The sequence below is a fragment of the Thermobia domestica genome, chromosome 1 (assembly GCF_964235325.1).
Source record: "Thermobia domestica chromosome 1, izTheDome1.hap1.1, whole genome shotgun sequence".
Lineage (NCBI taxonomy): Eukaryota > Metazoa > Arthropoda > Insecta > Zygentoma > Lepismatidae > Thermobia > Thermobia domestica.
The window spans coordinates 60,078,569-60,105,774 of record NC_137454.1 but is presented as its reverse complement, the minus strand read 5'-3'; the positions used below and the strand labels follow the sequence as shown (position 1 = coordinate 60,105,774).

Below are 27,206 nucleotides of genomic sequence, written 5' to 3'. Positions count from 1 at the left end.
GAAATGTCAGAGCATGATAGAGAACAGGTGCGTCTGTGGTTAGGCAGAAAGTGAATGCGAATGTGTTTGGAATCAAAGATATGGAGGTTTTCGAGGAAGAGTTTGTTGAAGAAACAGTTGAGTGCAGTGATACCGATGTACCGACAATCTACAGCAAGAAGAAGAAAACATTGCAGTATAAGGCAGTGTTGAAGTCATGAGTTCTATTACACCACCTTCATTCAACACACGTGTGTTTTATATCGGTAGAGAGAGAGAGAGAAAAAAAAAGTAGAACCTACTCGCTGGCATGTAGATCCTATGATGCCAAGAAACTCAGGAACTCTCAATTTGAATATAATATCAGCTTTACATAGGCTTGGGCCACAGAGCACTGCTAAAACTGCAACAACTTCTACTGCACTATTTTTATGTCTAATTGATGGTGATGATAAACGTGGCTGGTGTTCATGCTCTTAATACATTTAGAGCAAATAAGAACAATGAGAATGTCAGACGCAAGAATTTTCTACAGGATCTAGATTTTGAGTTGCTAAAACCAGCATTAAGCCGACGTTTAGCCACAGAATCCTTGCCGAATAAGCTTCGACGCAGAGAAAGACTGTTGCTTGGCTTCAGTGAAGGTGTTCCATTGCTACAAGACAGAGCTTCCGGGATAGGAAAATGTTTCCTTTCTGTTCGTTCTCGCAATAAGTCAACAAGAAAAACAGGGTTGGCTGGCTTAAACCAAGGTGGTTTAAACCTTGGTTTAAACTAGCTGGGTTTAAATAAGAAAAAAAAAACCTGGTTTAAACAAACAAAACAAACAAACAAAAAAAAAAAAGGCTTTAAATCGTATGACCTTCATGGTGACTTTCCACATTTCAAACCATCTGCATTGGTTTTATCTCCTTTTCACCTTTTAATCGAGGCGCCTCATGTTCAATTCTCGATCAAACACAACCCTTCTTTCAAGTGTAAACCAAGTAGCTGTTCGGATGTCACTTTAAACGAAAATCTTCGTACCTCGGTATTACATAAGGATGTTAATCCTAAACATACGAAACGAAACGAAATTGTATGTCTAAATGCCTGTTGTTTTATAAAGAACCCAACGTTGTTTAAATATATTGATAGAAATTGGCAAAATTTATCGACATTAGCTTGGATTGGACTTTTAATTTAATTGAATGATATCTACAAACTAAATTTGTAATTTAATACCTCAGTTTTAGCGCACTGATTACGATACGTTGACCATAAAATTTTACATGCTGAGCAATAAAGGAATGTTTCCGTTGTTGCTTTGCATTTAAAGTAATAACAGGATTTTCCCAACAGATAAGGCGGGAGTTTCCCGATTTATATATAATTTTGTGTAATGGTTTCATTTGTACAACTGTTTATCTTTTTGTCCTTCTGAAATTACTCTTTACAATCATATTATAGATCAGTACAACGTATTTTTTAGCAGTCCTTTGTGAGTGAGTCGGCAGACTCATCGCATTTCTGGCCAATTAGTCCCGGTTTCGAGTCCAAATGGAGAGCAATTTCTCGTATATAAGTCGAGAAGCGGTTTGGATTCCACTTTAAGCTTATGTGACCCCTTCCAGCATAACCCCGTTATTGCATAGTAACACCAAGGCGGAAAAAAAAATATTTCTATCCATATGTAATATAAATACATAGAGCAAATTATTCAAAAAAAAAAAAAAAACTGGTTTAAACAAAAAAACAAACATTTAAACCAAATCAACAGTTTTTTTGTTTTTTCAATAAAAACCATGTTTTTTGCCAACCCTGAAGAAGAAACATTGTGGAAAATACCAGAGATGATCTGAACAGACCATCACAGAATCGTGTGTGACGATTGCTTGGAGTAGACAAACTTTCAAAGAGAGTACGTCAAATCATTCTACCTGTATGATCTATCATAGAAGTTTTAAGCTGTTCTTTCAACTCTTATACCTAAACATTTATTAGATTTTTGTTCAACATTATTAATATGTTAAATAAGATGTATCGGGTACCTAATGTTTATTTTTGTCGATATTCTTGTATTAATCAAATAAAATAATTTAAAAATACTTTAAAACGTGCATAATAATATAACTAACATACCTAAGACCGAATATTGCTAAAAATTATAATACTATAGAAAAATACTGATTTCTACTATAGTAGAACGCGCGACCACTCATGTAACGGTGGAGGGCGCGACCAACGTAGTGTTAATAATGCGGGTCGGACAGGGTAATGCACATCGAAAGTACTTTAATGTACAATACTACCATCATCATCAGACGTATTTCAAGCAATTAGAAACAAAGTTACAAGGAATTGAAAGACTTTTTTCAAAGAACTTTATATCAATAAAGTGTTAAAATAGGTATCATATCCATTTAGGTCCGAAATTTTCAATAGACATAAAGATTAGAATGCCGCCTGCAGCAATTTGATATTTTGCTTAGAATGGCGTATTTGTTAAACTTTTTAAAACAATGTTTTATTTACTTTGATTTCCCATACGAAAAAAACAGGCACCTGTACAGGCAATATCAAACATGTGCCTGAAAATGGAACACGACTTTTCACCGTACAGTGCCTGGACTTATACAGTTAATGTGCCTGTATAGACGCAGAGAACATGCATTTAAAGGCGTCAAGCACATACAAGAAACCTGTACATGCAATGTACAGTATATGTTCTGAGAAAGAAACAGTTTATTTACAGGTGAGGAACAAGCTGTTTTCAGGATCACAAATACAAACACAAATTCGTATATATGCACATGTCCAGAGAAAGAAACAGTACGTGTACATTGCATGTATAAGGCGAAATACATGTGCTTTTCAGGTATGCAGCACTCATTTAGAACACCCAACACCCATTTAGAGCACCCAACACAATAACTATGAAGTGTTTGTACTTTGCCTGTACAGCTATATGTATATTGCCTGCACAGGTACATGTACATTGCATGATTATTTTTTAAATTTTTTACATGCACTGAACAGGCAATGTGTATAATGTTTGTACGTACGGGTTACTTGTGTATTGCATGTTGATTAACTTTTTACATGCACTGAACAGGCAACGTGTACAGTACCTGTATAGGATACGTGTGCATTGCATGTTCATTTACTTCTATGATTTTATGTTTTATCATTTTATTTTATATGCAGTTAGAATTAAGTAAAGAAAATTACGTAATTCCGTTCACATTTTTGCTGACATCTTGTGAGGATATTTTCAATCATTAAACCTCTGCATGTATTGTGGCTGTACTTCATAGTTAACATAGCCTTCACAGTTAGCAATCCCAGTTTGCAGGCAAATATTACCAACATGAAAGACATGCAAGCTACTATAAAGATCCACGTTTCCTTTACACGAACATGCTCTGTATATCAGTGACGTAGCCAGAAACTCATCGAAGGGGAGGCTTAAGCCATTAACATTACTAGAATATTTAACTGAGGGTGACATGGCTCTTACTTCTGAGAATTGAAAGAATTTTTCAGTGATCATATAGTATTGTGATGGTATTCTGGGGGCAACATTGCCCCCTCCAGTTACACACCTATGACTTAAATACATACACATATCTCAATATACAAAAGACAAAGTTCAGAGTGACTAACTGATTGATTAACGCATGGGTCAAACCACTTAAACTAGAAACTTGAAATTTGAAGAGTACATAAGATATGTGATGTAGGGTACCAGTAAGGAAGGATTTTTGGAAATTCAACGGGGAAGAGGGAGAATGGGATGTGAAGAATTTTTAAAAGATGGCCGTATCTCCGAATACTTACGGTTAAAGACTTGAAATTTAGTATTTGGATTTCTCATTTGAAATAATTTGACACATGTTTTAGCGTTTTTAAAAAAATATTTTAGTAAAAAGGGGAAGAAAAGAGTTGAAAAAAAAAAGTGTGGGGATTGCAATTATTGTAATAAGACGTCGATATTTCGGAATCTCTAAAGGTTAAAAACATGCAATTTGGTATTTGAACCTCTTATTTAAAATAGATCTGTATTTCTGTTTTTATATCTATATGTAACCTAGAAGGAAAGAAAAGGGCGGGAAGAAAAATGTGTGAAGGAATACAGTTATTAAAATAAGATGTTTATACCTTGGGATCTGGGAACAGTTATGAAACTTGGTATTTCAACTTAAATTCGGTATGGTTGCAGGTTCATGAGGTGCGAGGCCGTAGGCCGAGCTACAAGCAAAAGCGGTGGGTTTGCCCCCTGTTACTTGAACTGAAATTCGGTATAGCTCGGAATTCTGGAAGGTAAGAGGCTTGACACTTGGTGTTTGAACTGAAATTCGGTATATTTACAGGTTTATGAGGTGCGAGGCCGTAGGGCGAGTTATTACGGGCGTCTGGGGGAAGTGGCGTAGCTAGGGAGGATCCAGAGATCTGAACAGCCCGAAATTTTTAGAAGTTGTTAAAATAAAGCCTAAAATCGCGTTTTCAGTGAAAATTTTTCCGGGAAAAGACTCCCGGCTCTCCTCGAAATGAAATCCTGTCTACGCCATTGTCTGTGTGCGAAGCCTCCAGCTAGCCGAAGGCTAGTAAAATTAAAAATTACGATATTTGTCATCTCATCACGGTCAAACGATAAGACCGAGAATGAAAAAAAAAAATGGTATACAGTTAGGCCCAATCTGGGTTATACAGGGGATTTATAATGTTCACTTTGATTATAATACGTACCGTAAGGGGGAGCAGTGGTGATTTTTTTTTCTTAACGAAGGATTAGTATCTCACGAGCTATTCAACTTACGAAGCTGAAATTGGGTATATTATCTCGTAATTAAAAATAAACAGATATGTCTCCTCGTGTTTTCAAAAATTCACTGTTTTAGGGAGGGAAGAGGGTATATTCTATATTCTATATGGGGAATTGATAATGCGTTATATGTAAAATAACCCAAAACGGTCAATATTTGTGTTCAATCTATAGTTTTTTCAGGGTCGCTGAGATTAACAATGACAGTTACGAAGTCGTTCAAACCAAGTTTAGCCCCCATCGACATTAAGGGAGGGGTTATAAAATATTCAAATTGACCAAGATAAGTATAATACATAGTAGTTGGGATCGCTGAGATGATTAGTACTACTTCCAGAAGCCATTCAAATACAAGTTTAACCCCATCGGCAAGGGGGAGTGAGGAGGCGCGGTATTTCATCAATTGTTGGTCTGACGAAGCGAAGCGGGTATGTTCAATGTTAACATTAAAATCTGCTTCTCTGCAAGGAATCTTTCGGTAGTCTGGAAATCGCCTGTACAACACATGTTTAACTATGTCTTGTTGGGTGTTAACCGTGTAGCTGTACATCACCTGTACATTGTTGTTAGCAGTAGCTTTGTACAGCCAATGTATAGCCAATGCAAAACAGACATCAATCCAGATGTACTTTTCTGTCGAATTGCATGTCTTCTCCAAATATACATTCATTGTACATGCAACATGTCTGTGTACAGGCTATCAAACACATAATATGCAACGCATGTTTTGAACGCATGTGGAGTACCTGTTCATTTCAAACATGTTAACGTTAAAAACAGTCTCTGTAAAGGGAATGTTTCTGGAGCCTGGAAGTCATTCCTGCAATATTTGTTCAACTATTCCTTGTCAGGTGTTAAACATGCAGCTGTTCATCGCCTGTATATTGCTGTTGGGAAGGGCTATGTACAGGCAGTGTATGGCCAATGCTGAACAGACGTCAATACAGGTGTACTTTTCTGTCAAATTGCATGTTTTCTTCACAGAATCATTCATTGATATCCAACATGTACCATGTCTGGGTACAGGCTATCAAACGTATACTGTACAACGCATGTTTTGAACCCATGTGCAGTACCTGTTCATTCCTAACATGTTAATATTAAAAACAGCCTCTGTAAAGGGAATGTTTCTGGTGTCTAGAAGTAGTTAGTACAACACCTGTTCAATTATTCCCTGTCAGGTATTAGACATGCAGCTGTACATTGCCAGTACATTGCTGTTAGGAAGGGCTATGTACAGACAATGTATAGTCAGTGCGGAACAGACGTCAATACAGGTGTACTTTTCTGTCGAATTGAATGTATTTTTCACAGGAACATTCACTGTACATGCAACATGTAAAATGTTTGTATTTAAACTATTAAACATTCACTGTTCAAAGCATTTTTGAGCGCTTGTACAGTGCTTGTTACTTTTTAATATGTTGAAGGTAAAACCAGTGTCTGTACATGCACTGTACAGTGATGTTACCGAGCTCACTGTACAGCGTATGTCCGTTTACCTCAAAATAGATCTCAATACATGCACTTACAGATCAAGAAACGCCTGTTTTCTTTCATGAAACAGGTACGTAACATGCAACATGCATAAAACAGGACCTGGAAAAATGTAACACATGCACTAGACATGCGTTTCCAGTGCCTGTACAGTACCTGTACAGATTTTTCATTTTCGTATGGGTTTACATTAAGACACTTCTTCATAGGTATAAGTACAAGGAGTTGTCGGAAGTATGTAATTTTAAACAGAGCTGCAAATTTTAACAGTTTTTATCCTACCTTCGGAACGGTTTGAGGTATCAAATTACTGTAAAGGCACTACTTATCTAAGCAGTTTTTCGAAATAAAGGCTTTTGAAAAAAAGTCAGATTTTTTAACCGCTTGTAACTTTGTTCATGTTCTTTCGTAATTCGTCATATCATGATTATAGCATTAGATACTAAAGTATTTTGGATGTGCATTGTCTCGTGTCTCATTTGCGTACTGCTGTAGAGGTCACCAACAATTGGATGTTTGTAATCCTGTGACTTCCTTCGTTTGCAACAGTGAATAATAAATTTAACATTATAAGTTTTCTTTTAACATATATAAACAATCCCTCCCCTGCTAATATTTGCATGATACAAAATTTCAGTGTTTTTTATTCCCTTAGTTTAAAAGTTATAAGGCGTATCAAGATAAATGGTCCACTCTGTATATGAAAACAGTTACCATGGAGGTATCTCTAGCCTCGGTCTTTGACTTCGTAACATTTACTCCCAGATTATTTATTAATTACAAATGTCTAGAAGAAACATTTAGCTTTGATTAACGTTTTTTGTAAATTCATCATCCTAATGTAAATGCTGAGAGTCACCGTTTCCCTAATCGAGAAATCGTTAGCAACTTTCTCAAACGTAACTTCTAAGAAGACAAAGTTGGGAAACTAATTATAAAATATAAAACTGTAAGCCAAGAATAGCAGAAAAGTAAAATAAAATCATCCAGTGGGATTCGAACCAGGTTTAAAATTATTCAAACACAAGATATAGAGGCAGCAACACGCATGGCTATCGAAACAACTGTTGAGCTACCCTTCGATTGTATCTGTAGCTAATGAACTTCTGCATCCGTCCATGTTTTTACGTTTTTTTTTTGTTTTTTTTTTTTGTTTTTGATCTAGAAGCACAGTTTGTTTTTTTTAAAATTAACGAAGTTTTCTGCATTTGCGAAAGTAATATTTTATTCTGAAAGTAACATTGCATTAAATAATAAATTAAAAGCCGAATATTTCAAACAGCAAGATGTATTGAGAATACTTCGCTGCTTTTTCTCCTCAATGTGTTGTTGCCAAAGTTCAGACTACGTAAGTTGGAAACACGCACAATTAAGTTTTGGAAAATTTACCGTATATGACTAAATTTTGAATGTTAAAATTACACTTGGTTCATAATTTCCTTTTTGTATTTTCAAGCTGCTGGTAAAAGTCCAGGTGGATGGGTTCGTGTAGTAAACAGGGAGATAGAAGATCGGATTCTTATTCGTGGAATGCAAGGAATGATTCAGGACTTGGCTTTTGCACACATACCTACACAAGTTATATTAGCATGTGTAGATGATCTAGGCAACTTGTTCGTACATGAAATTGAGCGTCAAGATGACAAACTTACGTATCCTTTAGAAGCAGTGAAAGTTGGTAATAGGTTGTAAGTGAATTCTTACACGGTGAAAACTGTGTGTGTAACTATTGAAGTAATTTATCTTGTTAACAACTTTTGATTGAGTTGATCTTTTACTTCTCTTGGAAAGGTTAAAGAAAGATGTGAATTACCGAGCTTAGTGTTCTTATTGGTAGGTTTATTCTGTGGTTTATGTTGTTAGATTATATGTTACATCGTTTACATGAACAAGAAGAAAATAAAGGTAGTTGTTTAAGAAACACGTAGTGGTAGATGGACGTGTGACGTATTTGTGTAACAGTAGTGACAGTATTTCATATTTCCTAGCTTATTAAGAATAAATCATTAAGATCTACAAGGCGTGTACCGATATATCGGTATCGGTGATACAGCCATTTTTGGTAGTATCGGTATCTGTGATATCGTCCACTTTTTGGAGCATCAGTATTGGTATCGGCAAATGGACACTGATATATTATCCGAACTATTTCCAATTTGTTTAGTATTAATGACACTTACATAATTTCATCGGTTTATCTTAGATTTAAAGTTGATCTAAATTATTATCAATTGTACAATCGATTTCTTTATGCATGTATACGCCTTTGATTTGCACTACTCGTACTCAGCTGATGCTTTTAGTTTTTTCATGCCAAAATAGTGATGAGGAAAAGCCAAAAGTCCTCAGTCAGGATCATGAGCGCCCGAAGAAAATTTTCTAGAGGGAGGGGGTCATTCCATGGTTGCTATATTACGTATAAATTTTCGTGAGCCAGGGGGGCCGGAGCCCACCCTGCCCTCCCCCTTCAGGCGCCCATTGTCAGGGTAGCAGCCCTGTCATTTGAATCCCAAACGAGACAGGTTTCGATTCAGAAGAAAATGCTATGGAAGAAACCCACAAGATGCTCACTTTGTCATTATTTTCTCCTACTTACTGGTTAAAACCAATTCAAAAATTTAATAAATAGTTTTGTTTCCGACTTCGCTTAAATAACCCTCTTATTTTTTTTTTTTTATGGTATACACAGCAACACCTGGTTCAGCACGCATAATTTTGTAAACAATAAAAATTTGTAACGGTAGTATACGTTTGCATTATATGTATGTAATAGAGACTAGTAAATACAATGCAACTATCAAAGTACGTTATCACTCTAAATGTCAATCACTGAGTTTTAGAATTAAGTTTCACTATATAAGTATTTGCTGATTTTTTTAGTTCATTTTATGTGAGCTGGATTAAATTTAGAGAAAATATGTATTTTTTTGTGAGGAACCTAATATGAAATTGTGCTTTTTGTCTTTGTATGTCAAATTTTGGCTTTATATCTAATATACCCTATTGCAATGTTGATCATTTCATTTTTCTGAAAATTCCTGATAATATATGAGAAATGTGTCCAAAAGTATCGGCCTCTTCAGTATCGGTATCGGTGAAAAAGTGGTATCAGTATATCCCTAAGATCTACCTCTATTCAGCGTAAATAAGCTATTAATTCTGGCGCAGGATTGGCAAATACCTACAACGCTTATTAATATTTCATTTCATTTCCGTATCAGTTTTCGTTGAGCTGTGGGGAAAAAAGTTACCTTTTAATTGAAACAGGAGCTCTTCGTGATATGTGCAACTCATAAAGTTATCGAAAACAATATTCTAGAACCATATAACGATTCGTTGAAAAATGCAGATGGTCGTATACACAAGTTGGGCAACTCTCATGATCGTAGTTAAGAAGCGGGATAGAAGTCTTTTTTGTATTGATTTTAAATGTACTCTAAATTTAGTAACCGAAAGAATTAGTTACCCTCTCCCACGAATTAAAGATCTCTTAAATAGGATGAAGTATGCTAAGTGGTTTGTTTTGTTAGATTTAAAGCAAGCTTACTTATAATTGGAGGTGGAAGAAGCAGCTCAAAGTTTCTAGTAGTTAGTAGCCTATGGGGGTTATACAAGCAACTGAAGTTATTGTTTTGACACGAGTGGACCGGTGAGGTTACTCTTAGATACGGATGAGGAGCAACCGAACAGGAATTTGTTATTTTAATATAGAGATTGCAGCTCTGATCGCTGTTCATGAGATGTTTGGCAATATAGCTGCTTCTCTTTTCATAGCGACGCCTTCAGTGTAAGTTCACACAAAAGAGTCAGGTACCTTCCATGGCTGTCTGAGGTGGAGATCGCAAAGCCGTTTCACTGCCACAGCCGATGTGACTTCTGTCTATAGAATTCTGGAGCCATCACTCTGTTCTCATTCTATTCTTTAGAAATCAAATAATCCCTTTGGCTAGATGCGCTTCTAGTTATAATGCGAAAGACACTAGTTGAATTCCCAGTGAATCTATGCAGGTCCTACGTGTGTGTGTGCTTAGTTTAGTTCCTGATATTGAAAAGAGACGTTGAACTCAAAATCACATCACCATCACGAAAATATTAAAATTAAGGTAATCTATTTAATATTAGCATGATCTCAATGTATTTTTCATTTCCTTAATAGTACTTCAGATATAATTTACTACTTCATGTTACACATGATTCTCAAACTAGTCCAAGCAAGATCCATCGAGTTATATGGTGTCCTTATATCCCCGAAGAAGACGGTGAAACTACTGATCCCGCGTATGACGATGTAGCGAAGCTTCTTGTGTTAACACATGATGCAAAGGTAAGATTGAATGGGTTAGATTTTTTTTTTTTTTTTTTTTTTTTTTAAAGAATTGGTTAATCGTAATAAATCGTTTAGGAATTCATGTTTTTGTTTGTAAATATTTGAAGAATTAAGTTTGTAAATGTAATGATTGTTGTGTGAGCTATGTTTGTTGTGAACATGAAGCCTGTCGTTATAGAATTGTACAGGGTCTTAAATCCAATATTTTTCACTAAATCGTGATTATTTGTCATTTACCCGTTGCGTTAACATTACAGTCAAATATGTAAAAATGAAACTGATCTCGTGTGGGATCGAGTCACGGGAAAACGCTTGAAAAGTTCAGTGAAATGAATTTTGGAACAGGTAGTCCTGTGAGCTAGATTCGTTTCGAATGTGTATAATAAAAGGAATTATGGGGAAACAAAATTTACGCAAACATAGAGTATCTCATGAGCCCGTCAAGTTAAGATGAAACTTGTATATGAACGCGTCCCGTCGTTTTTGAAAATTCTCGTTTTAATGGATTTGAGGGAGATAAGATTTTTTTTTTTTTTTTTGCCACATCGATAACTACATAGTCTGTTGTTTGTGATCTATCACGGGGAAACGGATTAACAGTTTGAAATGAATTTTGGAATATTGTTAGTATCTACCTCAAGCTTTTATCATATTACTTTAAATCATGGCCGGATCGTAAAATGTGCAGAATTTTACTCAAAAATATTATTTAGGGGTTTATAACATTACACTTTCATTAAAATCCGTATCCTGTGAGAAGGAGGGGTTCAAATACTTTGTATAAATTTATTGTCTTCGTGCGAAGAACGGGCATTTCAACTAGTGATATATATGCTCACCATGTTTTATTTTTTATTCACAGCAGCTTTTTAGTTACTAATATGATCTTTAAAGAGCCACATATGAACCATCTCTTTGTCACCTTCCACAGAAAGTAGGAATTTAATTTGTTACAATTGGTAACCTCGTATTTGTTACTTGTAGTCAACTACTTAAGTAATAATAATAATAAAAATAGAAATCATCAAAGGTCGTGAATATTAATTCAGAATAAACCAACGGTAACTTTTTCTATAATTTTGCATGGTAGTGTTTATGAAGATACCTACGTTCAGTGGAATTATTTTTATCGTCTGACATTTGGATACTCTAGTCGTAAATGGAAGAAATGGATTTTTCAAGATCAAATCTCTTAATCCTTTCTAAACATTGCGGACATCCATTAGCCTATATTTTTTTTACCCATATTCGAACAAATAGTTAACTGATAAAATAGAAACGTAACAAGATATGAATTTTGGTTGGGCATTGAGCTTGGGAGTAATATTCAGATTTTTGTGGGTGCCCCGCGTGGCATAGTCGCTAACGATCTTCCCTTTGATGCGAGTGGTCTCGGGTTCGATTCTCGGTTGGGCCACTCGATCGAAAAAGTGTAACAGCTTTTTCAGGTCAGCCATCTGGAGTGAGGTTTCTCCTGGGATTCCCTCATTCACACCAGGCAAATACCGGGATGGTATCTAACATAACGGCCCCAAGCCGCTTCCTTCCTTCCCTTTCCCTGATGGTGTGCTCGTCGAGGGACGTCATCCCTCATATACGTGACGGGCTAAATGGCCATAGATGCCGAAAGCCTAGAAATCTAATTCCTAATCAGGTTTTTATGAATCATGCCAATCTAATTAGCTCTCAGCGTTATAGTTTTACTCCAGGTGTATGTATTATGCATACGTTGTACTTTATTACTCAGCAACTACTGGCTGGGTCTAAATCAAATGTAGTAGGCAAATAACCCATCATCTAAGGAGTAAAGATTGCTGTATTTGGTGGCCGAACTCGACTAGAAAAAGGCTTTGCTTACTACGGCTTTGCCCACCGGAAGATTCTGAGTTCGGTTTACTGACTGTCCTAACTACTTGTTTACTTGTAGGTTTTGCGGAGGAATTGTTACAACTGTGAAATTCTCTATCGTATTAGAAGACCTTGTTGAAACTTATTTCAACAAATTACATTGACCACTTTATCTTCTACAACCTCAGTACTAGACATGCATTCGGTGCGACCTCTGGTCCTTGTTATCTTCAGGGAATAAGGAAAGGGAATTAAAAGGATAATATAATCTATAGTTATTTCATAGAATTAAACTCACATTGGAAAGTAGATTGCATTCTCAAGAATAAAAGTCAACAAACAGAACCATCAACAAGGTGTCCCATACTCAACAGTGAAATTTGACACTAGTATATTTGGGAGGATTCTTTATTGATTATAGTAGCAGGCGGTGCAAGTGGGCGATCAATACTACCGGTATTTAAAGTGTAATCTGAGCCACTTCGTTGCTTGTATTCTCAGCAAGATAGAGCTCGATTATATGCACCAAATGCGAGCGCGTTATCTACGAGTTCCCAGCATTACAATGAAATATAAAATACGATCCATAATCTGTTAAAGGAAAATATTGGAAAATAGAAAAAATATTTCTATAAGAATTGATAGATATTTAGTTTAATATCGTACTTTAATCATGTTCATTGGTGGTTCCGTTGTTTTAGGTTTGCTAGAACCTTTTTACTGCTTTATTTCAGGCTGAAATGTGGAATGTTTCTATGGTTAAGAAAACTTACGGCTCAGGTCCCTTAGAGCCAAAGGATGTAGAAGAAGGATATCTCCAGATATTGGAACATTCAAAACCTATAGTGGATGCAGCATTTTCTCCTGATGGAACGGCGTTAGCCACTGCAAGCTTAGACGGCGAAGTCAAATTTTTTCAGGTGAATGTTCCTAATATTGAGACATTAAAATTTCGCAATGAGAATTCCATGGAAGAGTAGGTAGAAAATTTCTTTCTACAGTCCATTTCACCCAGTTCCTTCCATCCGATTTTGTTTTTAATTATTATTTTTAAATCAAATCACTATTCAGTGAAGTTCATTTATACGTTGTTAATTCCTTTTCATGTTTTCTTTTGAGAACTTAATAATAGATGTGTAACAATTGTAGTTTTAGAGCTTAGAAGTAATCATTAGGTAAGTATGTAATTAAATAAATATATTTTCAGCTTCTTCAAAGCGTAATTACCTTTGCAACCATTTTGTTACACCCTATATAATGTTGTAAACCACCCACTATACATTGTACAAAGTTATTCCCAATGTAGCTGTTCATTAGCTGTGGAAGAGACAGTTTTAATTTCCTCATTGTAAACAGAAGGATAATGAACCATTCGTTCTTTAATCATGCAGATGTTTCGTAGAAAGACGTCATCGATTTGTTTTGTGGTTTCCTTACTACACAGGTGCCTTCTCAGACCGTAGTATGCAGATCAAAGCATAAGTTCCAACTATTTCTTAAAGCGTCTATGAAAATTTCGCGTATCATAAGAGAAGACAGTTAATTTATCAATATATATATATATATATATATATATATATATATATATATATATATATATAATCAACAAAAATGAGATTAATAAAATTTTAAAATACTGCTACACCTTGTTTTCGAAAATTATAAAAATAATTAAAGACTATGGTTTTACAATATTTACGTAGGTAGCATGCTATGAATCCTTTCCCACAGAAAGCAGTTTTTTCGAATCTTCCGCCATTGTTTCTTGTTATTTTCGTTTGTTTTCCTCCCAAAGGAAATGAACAGTGTGCAATTAACTTCACGAAGCACGTAAATGCTTCTTCCGCATTCCTGAGGTCTTCAATAATTATGTCATATGCAGAGACCGTGCAATTATACTCTACACGTAGAATACCCTAGAAAGTGATCAGTAAAATAACACATACATTACGAATTGTGGAAATTGTTTAGTATATTTATTATTGTGACGGTGAATACTAAAAACAAAATTTTGCTTAAGCTTTGACGTACCACATTCAGTCAATACGATTGTTCAGATTACTGCAGTTCCGTTGCCGGTCACCTTCATTGATCATTGGATTCAAATTAATCAGCCAAAATAAGAAATACTGTCTGTGGAATGGTTAAAGGGAAAGAAAGGAAATGAATATTTATCTAGAAAATGTAAACGGTTCATTGAACTCCGTTTAATGTTTTCTAACTAGATTAAATTTTGGAAGATGTGTAGATGAACACGAATTTATTGTGTGTAACTATTCAGATTACCATTACTTCCTGTTTAAGGTATACATGCACAATGAAAGCGAACCAAGGTGTTTACACGAGTGGAAACCTCATGATGGAAAACCATTATCATCATTGTTTTTCCTGGATAATCACAGGAGTTACAATCCAGAGTAAGTACAATAACAGTTCTTGTAACTTTACTGAATATTATCATTATTATTATCATTATTATTATTATTATTATTATTATTATTATTATTATTATTATTATTATTATTATTATTACTACAGGGTGTTTTACCAGTCATGCTTCTAGAATAGGTCGTGACTGTTTCCTTATTCCTATAGTTTTTAAGAAAGTGCATGGTAAAGAGGGAAACACACGTAATGAAGATCATTAAAACCCAAACTTAAATCTACACAAAATATATACTTCATTCGTGAAAATTTATTCTTGTAACTTTCAGTACTCTGTACTCTCTATAATATTTATCCACAAACATACTAATCCTTTCGTATTTCCTCAAACAATATCTTAAATCAATATCTTCATAATCTTATCGTAATCTATATCTTGTTTGTTTTCACACGCAATAACCTACTCTCTCAAATCAACATATCAGTATGTGCCTCATTTATAAGCATTTTGTGGCTTGTTCAAATATCTAACAGTTACCATCTTCTCAGGTAAGCAATCTTTTGATTGTTTGACTCAGCTTCCCATTCTTCCCTGCCCTGAGACAGAGTTTTCATTCCCATGTACTCTTTTGTTCCTACATCTTGTATTATTTGGTCCGTACAACGATATTGTATATTTGTAACACTTCCATTTTTTTTTTTTTTTTTTTTTTTTTTTGTAATTTTAATTATTGTGGGCAAAAGGTGTTGCTTAAAAGTGCATAAACTGTGATGATGAAGAAGAGAAAGATAGAGAAAAAATGCTGATAATGTATGACTTTTTAAACCGTTGTTATTGTAATAACAGGATCGTCGTTTTTCGAGGTTGCTATGACAACCAGTAGTTGTTGATTGATTGGGATACTAAGAGAGAATATAGATAATGAAAGCGGACGCTGTCTAAAATCATTGTGTATCATTTCAAAGTAGTAAGTAATTGATTATGTTGTGTAATTTCATTGTACGTGATATCTTATAGGCATTATATTAGCCAACTGGGAAAAGTAACGATTATATTTCAGAAGTTATCGTTACATATAAATGGTGTTATTCCGCCAGGACTTGGAGACTTGTTAGAAGTTCAGAGTAAACAGTCTCATATTTGTTGATCACAACGGATTATATTTTATTAAGGAACAAGAGAAAGATATATCGTAATCGAAAAATGAATATCCACCGTGATGAAGGCACCAATAGTGGAATTGAAGATGTCCATTCGTCAATGAATATGACTTGAGCTTATAAGACAGGACAATAGTTGAATGCTAAAATGGAACAAGTTACGCAACAGATAAATCTCAACAACGAACAAATTACGCAGCAATTAAATGGTAAAATCGAACAAGTAACGCAGCAGTTGGATAACAAGGAATAAGTAGATTCCAGGATGGAACAATTGATACAACGTTCAGATACCAAGATCGAACAAATATGCAAACAAATTGATACCAAACTGGAACTAACCGGTAATAGAATAGAACAGATTATTCACAGTTTTGCGATAGTGCAAAGTTCCGTCGAAGCAGTGAAAACCAGTGTCAACAACCATCGGAAGTACATAATGAAGTTGCAAGAAGTGCAAAACATCAAGGAAAGATTGGGGACAGCAGATAGATCTATTGACCCAGTCATCAACCTGACTTGCGTAGACCAAAATGCCAACGGAACCAAACTACGTGAGGAGGGCAGCATTCCGCTCGAATGTTATTACGAAGAAGAGGACGCTGCTTCCAGTTCTGAAAACCAAGAAAGAAGATTAAGACAGAAAACTGACAATAACGACAAATTTAGAAATACAAAATATTCTAATACACATTTCAAAATTAGTGAAATTAAGTCGTTGACCAAACGCAGTGGTAGGTCCGAGGATATCCCAGCCAGTATATTTGTAGAAAAATTTGAACAAGAATGTGAATTGATCGGCGTAGGTGAGCATAGTTTCCTTAAAATTTATCATATGTTTTATTGCCACTTTGTTCGGCATGGTTTAACGCTGTTAGAAGTAATTTACGTACCTATTCAGATTTCAAAATTGCTCTGTTATCCAATATTGAAAATGACTTTTTGATGGCAAATTGGGAGGCGCTTATTAAAAATAGACATGATCCTAAAGTAGATAAAAATCTCACTGATTTCGTAATCACGGCATATAATGAATTGAAATTGATCAGTCCTTATCAACCTGAATCACGCGTTATCGCGTCAATACGAATGTTGTTACCTTCTAGGCTACAAGAAATCTTAATATCGTCCCAGTGTATTCATTTTAATCATTTACTTGTAATAGTTCAAAATTTTGAAAGTCAGATGAAGTTGCAAAGTAATTCTAACCGAAGTCAAGCCAATCACTTACCTATTCGCAATATTAATGTTAAGGAAAATCGTAATTATAATGTAAAAGGTAATTTTGTTTTTTCTCGTACCGGTAATATAACTGAACCTAATTGTAACTTAAATATGACCGAATCTAATTTTAGAAGAAATAGAAATGGTAATTCTACAACTTTTAGGAATAATGGAAATAATCGATCTAATTATCTACGTAATCCTAGATTTCGCAGTAATTACACAGATGACAGAAATTTCCAGAATAGGAATCAGAGAACTGGTGAAGTAAATAACATACAGGACTGTACAGATTGTGCCATTCAATGCAACCTAATCGAATCTTTTAATAATGTAACGAGCTAAAGTTATGGCGTCCGACAAAACATATTCAATTAACTCTTGTTTTGTTTCACTTTGAATATTGTTAAGATTTCTTTGTGGTTCGCTCTTCTTCTATGTTATAAGCAATCACATATTTACTTACAACGATATTGTGTATTTATCAGAGTTTTGATAATTATGCCCCAAATGGAAGAATGAGGTCATGATGTATTTCTAACTTATACTAATTATTTTGTCAACAAGCCTCAATGTTGTCGAATTAAAGAATCTGTTGTAGGACCTGAATAATTAACAAACTGGTCACATTTTGAATATGTCCTCCCTATCTATGATTTGATAGAACTAAAATAAAATGAGTTATGCAATGAATATAAAAATAATAGTGAGATAAAATTAATACATGTATGTATTATGATTTATATATTTATATATATGAGGGCTATTCGAAAAGTAAGATAACGTGTATATGTGAAATGTCGGTCTTGGATTCTTTCTTTAAATGTGGACAATTTGAGAAGTCTTGTTCGGGAGCCATATATACAACGATATTGAATATTTGCAACACTTCCTTTTTTTAATTTTAATTATGGTGGGCAAAAGGTGTTGCTTAAAAGTGCATAGACTGTAATGATGAAGAAGAGAAAGCTAAGAGAAGAAAAATGTTGATAATATATGATTTTTTAAAACCCTTGTTATTGTAATAACAGATTCGTCGTTTTTCGGGGTTGCTATGACAACCAGTAGCTAAGAGAGACTATAGATAATGAAAGCGAACGCTGTCTAATCTCATTGTGTATCATTTCAAAGTAGTAAGTGATTGATAATGTTGTGTGATTTCATTGTACGTGATATCTTATAGGCATTATATTAGCGAACTGAGAAAAGTAACGATTATATTTCAGAAGTTATCGTTACATCCGTATATTTCAATTGCGATCTTCGCCCTTTCCCCCATAGCCAGTAGTGTGATTCCTCCACGTCTCATAATGTATTTAATCATCCCATCTCCTCTTACCGAAATATTCTTCGGTATACTCCTTTTTTCTCCTACCATTTCCAATACTCTCTCATTTGATAACTTGTCTACTCATCTAATTTTCAACACCGTTATTAGAGCACTACATTTTGAAGGCTTCAATTTTCTGTTTTCTCATATGCCATATGTAAACTGAACTAAGATCTGAAATGTTCCAAGCAATCTATCAATGAAGATAATGGGCTGTAGAACGAGTATTTCAACACAGCTGTTAAATTTCATTTATGATATATTTGAAAGATGATGTAAAAGGAAAAAGTAAATTTCTCCATAAGTTAAGGAAAAAATACGAAAAATCCACCATTGGAAAATGGCTAAAAGAAACATACTTTTTACTTCAAAATCCAGTGAACAAACAAATCAAATGAATGGATAAGCCTCAGTACTCAGTAATATCACTAATACTAAAGAGCATACCTCAGAAACGTATTCGATTCAGTTTAACTCCTTACATCTCCCATTCATACCAATAAGTTGTTGCTTTCAGATTATGAGAGCTATTGCCCTGATAAATACGGAACTCACATGATTGCAGTATGCGTGTGGAAGATATATGGAATGCAAGAGAAGTGCAAGGAAATCAGAGCTATTTCCTTTCTATTAACACACAAATTAGGTAAAAGCACGGATTGGCGGGATTGAAGTTATATAAATCAAACTGTCACAAGAAATATTTGACTTTGAGGTCGCGAACGCCATGCCCGATATTGTTTGCTAATCAAATGACAGCAGTTACTTAAATGAGAGGTATTCAAATATAAGCAAAGCACGCAACTATGAGACTTAATCGAATAGCGAAGTTGAAGAGTTCAGTACAACAACTCAGTATGAATAGTAATGTTGATATTTAACAAGACTATTGGGGCCCTAAGCATGGAGAAATTGCATTCAACTTAGAGCAACCAATACCAAAGTTGACATTCACCAGAAAAGGACGCAAGCAATTTCGCAGAGTGGAAAAAAGTGGGACTTAAAAATCCTTTCTTGCAGTATGAGGCAATGAAATGTTACAGCGTCGTATACTGTCGACTGTGACAGCAATAAGCATGGTGAACGCAACTACGAAGACGAAGTATGCGTTATATCAGTTCCTTGCCATACAGAAGGAACAACTTTATTTTATTATTATTATTATTATTATTATTATTATTATTATTATTATTATTATTATTATTATTATTATTATTATTATTATTATCACAGACAAAGCGAACTTACGTGTATTGAGACAATATCGTCAATAATTTTAAAACTAATAATACATTATTGAAAGTTAATTTCACGTGGTTTGTCAGTGTTGACATACACTGTTTTGCTCAATACTTGCATCGAATAATAATTTATTTATTGTTTCGCTAAGATGACTTCCTTCGACTAATAATAATAATAAACCCTTAGTCAGCGTACTTAAGATACAGTAGCAGTCCGAAGAATCATCTTACCACACTCGAAGGATTTTAATAACTGTTCGAGATTACATGACTTTTATTACGATCGCAAAATATTCCTTATTTCAAATTGTAATATATATATATATATATATATATAATATTACATAATATACACAACTGCTGTAAATTATTCATTTGCTTTCAGACAGTATATTTTCAAAAGTATTGTTTCTGCATCATCTACAAAGTTTTCTTCACCCTCTACAAATGTTCTATATGGACCCCTTTGGTCACAGGGCAACACGTCTGGACAGTAGTCAGTCTCGTTCTACACATAACGTAGTGTCGTTCTGTCAAAATGGTCTATATTGGAGCATTGATACGTTTCCTGAGCTGGACTAGTGTTTGTGTTAATGGGGGATACCTAAAGCAAGGTTTTTCATGTAACCCCAAAGGAAGAAATCACAGGGCGTTAAATCAGATGATCTTTGAGGACCAAGGGAACAAAGTTATGTCATCCTCACAACACATCCAATCCAACAATGCAGAAGTTCATCATTTAGGTATTCACGAATTTGGACGTTTGAATGAGGGGGATGCTCCGTCTTGTTAAAGACAAAATCCGTGAAAGCAGCAACCAGTTGCGAAAACAACCACAGTTACAGCATATTCAGGTAACCTGTGCTGGTCACAGTTGAAGATCTCACATATTCTACCATACAAAAGCTCTCTTCTTGCTTTACCTCCATTTTGGATGGGTATTAAACTCGTGCTGCCACCTTCTGGAATGCACAATACACTTTTTGTGAATTTGTGGCTATTTTCATATCCTTCTCATGTTTGTACGTGTAATACTTCATAAATATAGCCTTTTGAAAACGAATGAATCATTTATAGTAGCCCTGTATATAATATATAGGTAATTAATTTAAAACTTAGATTTATGTATATTAATTACATAGCTAAATGTAGCATGCTCTGATTATGGTTCTTCCATAATTATATTAATTATTGTTTTGCTACGAGGTGACAGTTCTATTAACTGGAAATACTTTGCTTTTGTAGGGTACAGTTCTGGAAATTTGCTGTAACAGGTGCTCAAAACAATTCCGAGTTAAAGATATGGTCATGCGAATCATGGACATGTCTTCAGACAATTCGATTTCAACCAGAGTTAGGTGAAAATGAATGTATGCTGAAAGCAGGTCTAGATCTAGGAGCAGGCTATTTGCTGTTATCAGATATAGACAGACGGGTGAGTAGCTGCGTTTAGATTATCTTTTTAAGTTTTAATTGTTTATGGTGAGTAAATGGAATGACGTTAGTTGTGGTCTAAATTTTCAAGATAATAGAATGGAATAATTTGTAAACCTAAAGATAGTTAAAGCTAATGTATGAAATATAATCAAAATATACTACAGTAATTTATTCACTGACATTTGTAATTTGTTTCTTGGAAACAGTTTATGTATTTCTTGATAAAAGAATATTCAACAATTTCTTTTCCTTTCAAATCTTCGTTATCTAGGGTGTTTTTGTCTAGGAGTGTGGTTGGGAGGCTTTTCAAAGTAAGAAGAGAGATCTAGTGCTGCCCTACTTTGATCCCAACATTACTGCGTGTGTGAATCCCACTGATATTCATCCTGACTCTGAATCCGTTGATAGTAGTTAGTTTCAGATTTTTCGAACACTTGTAGTACTCTTTTTGACTTAAGTAGATAATTTGTTCCTTTAATCTTTCTTGACATAAGACGCCTTTAATCATTAGTTAGGGGTTTTATTATAACTATAACATTAGTTTAAATCTAATATTTTATCAGATTAGTTTAGCTTCCTTCACAAGCGCTACAGAATTTAAAAGTCGGTTGTCTGAATGAGTTTTTTTTTTTTTTTTTTTTTTTTTTTTTTTTTTTTTTTGTGGTGGTGTGAAATAAGTGTATATTTACATATACTGTAGCTGAATAATCCTCCAATTCGAATCTTCACAACATACGTGTTTGTTGTCACCAGTTAACGTTATTCGCTGAACAAAAATAACTGCGAAGGATGGGTAGAGGAAATAAAACTAGCAAAATTAAATGGAGATTTACCAAGAAGCAAGAGTTCTTACAACCTGTTCACTATTAACATGGTAAATTGTTTAAAACCTTATTGGTTATTCATATATCTCTAAGGTAGTGTTTCAGCCTATGTGTAATTGCTTAATTTCTGTGCCGGACATTATCATCTTATTAAAATAATATAACGACTGTACTTCGTGATACACATCTATAGCATAGTTTAAATTCATTCTTCATTTTCTCCTGTTGTAATGTTCATGGATATTTTCGTCTTTTTTGCAGGTATTATACGTGCTTCAGATTCACCAGGAACCATCTGAAACCACGGCTTTTGTGTGTTCTGTGTCCGAGTTTGCACTTCCGTACCCCATGCTGGGATTTGGCATTGTTGACGCAGGAGTCAGGAAGTTCAAACATAACGCTTCATTTAGCATTGAGGATCTAAGTGGAGGTTAGTATTAACATACTACTACCGTTGAATAAATTTTTCTGTACTTTCATAGACTTATTTATTGACACAATATATTAACTTCAGGTTATGAAAACTAAATATTAGTTAATAATCTATCTTCATACTTAAGTATTATATGTTAAGAGAAATGAATTCATTTGGTATTCTTATACAGTATGATTCAGTGGGCACTGCTCTCTATACACCTTTTTCTCATTGATTATTAAGAGTTTAGTTCTATTAGTTTCAAAGAAGTCAAAAAAGTTCGAAAAATAATTTATAAAACTGATGGACTGATAAACTCGGAGGTCGTACATTTTGTTTGTCACCAGTCCAGATATTTCCTTCTTTAATATCGAAGGAGAACATCCATCTGTACGTCTGTACTATTGATACGTCTTACTCTCTTTCTTGACGAGAAACAAGAGTTAAACTTACATATTTCTTTATTAGTAAGAGGGAAAGAGCCAAGTCCATAAATTATTACAAATACAGTGTTGGAAATTGAAAGTGTTACGCCAGGAGGAAGAGGTTGGCAACTGTCGCAGACATATAGCTTAAAGTGCACGTGGTGATTACATTTACCACTCGGTGAGATGTGACAGCATCGTGAGGGCCTAGCAAAATCCAGAAGTCAGTTGCGCGTTGGTCCACTTCATCTCGGAAGAATAATTCGTAGTCACGAATTGCCACTATTCTTCTATTTTCAAAGGCTGAAACTACTTGAATTACGTCAGCATTGTTCGACGTTCCAAACACACGCGTGTCACGTCAACATTGAACTACGTTTCTGGTCTGCGTCCATTCGGCGTTTGTAGGAGGCGTTTCGCCATACTTTATGTGCCACGGAGCTCTCATCATTTTACTGTTTTTCCATGCGGAATCAATCCGATGTGTCTTTGGTGTTCGTTTTTAATGTCTATCGGTGTAAATTTTTCATACAAATCGAATTTTTACACTTGCCGCTATCGAGAAACATCGAAAAAATGGTCGTTTTATCCAGTTTTCTGTAGAAAAATCTGACATAACTTTTCCATGTTCACTATTCTTGTCACTTCATCAGAAAAGACTTTAAACTGAAAGAGCTTTAAACAACGTTGTGTTCTCAAATTTCAAGCAGCTAAGGCGTGAAAAATGATCTGCATCTTCGATGTAGAACACTGAATCATTAATTTCAATTTCTTTTAGTATAACAGCATGTGGTTACCTATTAAGAAATAGTTTCAACATTCGATCGTTCTGTGATCTTCCAGCATTTGAATAATTTTGAGAAATACATAACTATAGTAAAATGAAAACTAATCAACAGGGTTCCCACTCGTCCTGGAAATCCTGGAATACCTGGAAATGTCCTTGAAAATGCATTTCTGTCCTTAAAATTTACAGAAATACTGAATGTTAAATTTTTCATAATTATAATGAAGGTTTTAATTGAGTGCTGTTTTTGTTTGCTATTCCTGTTTTTGTGCTAAATAATAATTTGTCATGATCTTGGGTGTGTGGGTAGTTGGTGGGCTTTCTTTCACACAACAGGGTGGTCGACTGGGAGAACTTCTCTTCTTTCATCCACTAGTCTGTCAACCCATTCTTGGATGCTGTCTTCACTATCACTATCCTCCAGAAACTGTGCTTTGTGCGCCTCTGTGCTTTAAATACCCCCCCCCCCCTCGCACAAACTTATGTCTCAAACAAGGGAACAAGCCGTGATTTTGCAAACATACCAGCTAAAGAATAACATGAAGACATTTTACAAATAATCAAAAACGGCCGATATTAGAATTGAATTTATAGTTTCGGGGATAGTTGAGATGAGTAGTGACGGTTTTAATCCTATTCAGCTTTGTCATACTCCAGTCCCCAAGGAGAGGACGAGATTTTAAAAGCAATCGAAAACGACAGATATTAGTATTGAATTCATAATTTTCGATGTCGCTCAGTTTATCGGTATCAGTTTTCATGATGTTCGTCCTCATCCCTTGGGGTGGGAGAGAATGATTTTTAAAAATAATCAGATGAGCTAGCTAATCAGTAACTACTGTAATTAGATGGAATTAAACATATTAACATATTTTCTCGCGTTTGCGCGGTACTCTGGGGGTTGCTAGTTTTAAATATTACTTTATTGTGAATCTTTCAACAATCCAAAATTTCGCCGCCCTGTGCTCGAGCACAGAATAGCACTTATCTAATACGGGCCTGTTTGTACCAGTATCAGTCCTCTATAGATTGGTGTATGATAACATTTCCCATAAAGACCTTACTTCAATCAACTTCATGAAAGAAATGCTCAATCATGCCTTCCATGCAAGGCAACACTATATGGCAGAGCTGGACAAAATAAAGACTGTTGAAAGACAAAATCAAGTGCAGAGCAACAGGAATGAGATAAGTAAAAATGTACAGCAGCTGCAGAGAAAGAAAATTAAATTGATGGAAACAAGTGAAACTTCGAAGACTGAAGCAAACCAGCTTGCGTATGAAGCAGACCAGAAGTCTTGCTTTACTTTATTGACAAAGTCAAATGCTATTCGTAGAGCAGCTTCGCTAAAGAAGAAAGAAATTATGTCTATAGATGAGGAAATCATACAACTCCATACTCAGTTGAAAATTTTGTAATATAATTCCTTTTGTTTTTCCCTAATTATATCTGTTACACTCTCACGCAGTGAAGATGCCATGTACGAAAAATAGGTTTTTGTTGTTTGTAAATTTGTTCGGTGCACAATTAAAATGTCATGTAGTAAGAATGAAAATACATATACTGGATGTGGGTGGATCGGGTCGCTACAAGGGGAACTGGGAGAGGAAAAAAAGACACATTACGCTCCGCTGTGTGTGTTTAATTATTGTGTGTTAATACTGTACGTGCATTAATATCCATTGCATACGCTACTGTACTTTTCGTTTCACTGTTGTGAGTTTTGAACGTACAGTTGCAATCCTGCTATACCTCCCTGTGTCGAAGTCTTGGAAAATTGGTGATTTGTTCTGAAAATGTCCTGGGATTTTTTGGGGGGAAAGAGAATGAGAACCCTGTAATTAATATCTCGTTACATTTTAACGACTTTCGTAATTGATTTTATATTCCGAAACGTTTTAGAGAGTTTTAGTATTTGTTTATATTTCTACCTGCTGGTCAGAGCATAAGTGCATCTATGTACTGTCAGCAGTTGATCCGTATTCAAGAAGAACTCAAAACTCTAGAGCCAACACTTAATGGCAAAAGGGTTCTACTCCTACAGGACAACGCTAAGCCCCACGTGGCTAGGGTGGCCCGGGACACCATTCTACGTGGGAAAACTATTGCCTCCGTCATACTCTTAGGACATTGCACAGTCCGATTATCACCTGTTCCATTTCTTTGACAATCACCTTAGAGGACGCCAGTTCAAATCCCTAGTAGAGGTGAAAAATACACTTGATACCTTCTTCGCTTCACGGCCCACCAAATTCTATCGCGATGGAATCCATGGCCTCCTTCCAGAACGTTGGCAGAAAGTCGTCGATGCTGATGGGGACTATTTTTGATCATCCAGGTACGTCTTAGGTGACATATCGATGTTCGAAGGTGGTGGGCGAAAAAGCGACTGAACTTTCTTGGTTACCTTTATAGAACACAGTGTGCATTTTCTTGTTTTTTATGTTATCGCTTTGTATCTTGTTTTCATTAACCAGTGATTCTTGAAAATGATAATTGTGTAACCAGAAAAATGGACTGATTTCAATGAACAATCTGAGAAATCAAAAGTGAAGAGTATGATGGATTGTGTGTTTGTTCATAAGATGGTCTTCCAAATGGCTTACTTAAATATTAATTTGAAAAGTTATTGTAAAAGGCAATTTAAGACGAGAAATGTTCTTGACACCTTTGTTTTGATAATTAACCTGAGAATATTGCAGTGAGTTAAGAGCATTTTGGACTTTTTATTTTATCTGTGGAGTGTATTATGTAGAAATTTGATTATTAATGGCCTTCATGGAGAGAAGTGGTTGGTCATAGTTTCGAAAGTATTGTTCGAAGGCAAGAATATTAAGTAACAGTAGGAGTTTCGTAAGAGCTAAGAAATCTGAAAAGTACACATAATTAATGCTTATTATGACACCTCTGAGCAGACATAGCAAGGAACAGTATTGCGGCTTTCAATCAGTGAATTTAATGTGTGAGAGTCCCAAATTTGTAATTAAAACGGTTCATGACAAAGTTTTAAACTTCATCTAAGTAGTCTTGATGCAGGTTCAACATTGTATTTTTAATTCTAGTATAGAGTGACTCAAAAATGTTTGTTTCTGTATGTGAAGCATTTTTAAGGATAATTTTGACGTCCTAAATTTTATGATTCGAAATACCTAATTGTTTTTTTGATCCTGATAGTAGAATCTTGATCTTTTTCATACTTCGTATGTTCCTTTATTCTCATTCCAATGTTTCTTTGAGTCAAACCTATATATGTACCATGAACATAGAGCCAGAGCTGTCATTAACAAAATGTGAAGGAAAACACAATAAAACCTCTTAACTTGGCCACTTGCCTTATTTAGCCTTCTTCTTGTTGAACTTGGATTTTCCGATTAGATATGTATTACGTATTTCTATGTAAGTTGGCCACCTGTCTGTTGTAAGACTTGAGATTGGAGGAATGTTATTTCTATGTTAAATTTACCTCTGTATGTTGGATACCTATCTGATCTTAATTTCTTACAAACTGTTGTTTGTTTCTG

General features: G+C 34.9%; 1 protein-coding gene across 5 annotated transcripts in view; it reads left to right on the top strand.

Annotated features, from left to right (window-relative positions):
- The window catches only part of Ge-1 (Enhancer of mRNA-decapping protein 4 homolog Ge-1), a 128,957-nt gene that overhangs the window by 25,939 nt on the left and 75,812 nt on the right, over positions 1–27,206 (top strand). For all 5 annotated transcript variants that reach the window (XM_081757538.1, XM_081757536.1, XM_081757540.1 and 2 more), the window contains exons 4-9: positions 7,737–7,932; positions 10,445–10,604; positions 13,190–13,375; positions 14,760–14,872; positions 21,042–21,231; positions 22,319–22,487. In XM_081757538.1, coding sequence (XP_081613664.1) covers positions 7,737–7,932; positions 10,445–10,604; positions 13,190–13,375; positions 14,760–14,872; positions 21,042–21,231; positions 22,319–22,487 — 1,014 coding nt within the window. The remainder of the gene's footprint in view (positions 1–7,736; positions 7,933–10,444; positions 10,605–13,189; positions 13,376–14,759; positions 14,873–21,041; positions 21,232–22,318; positions 22,488–27,206) is intronic.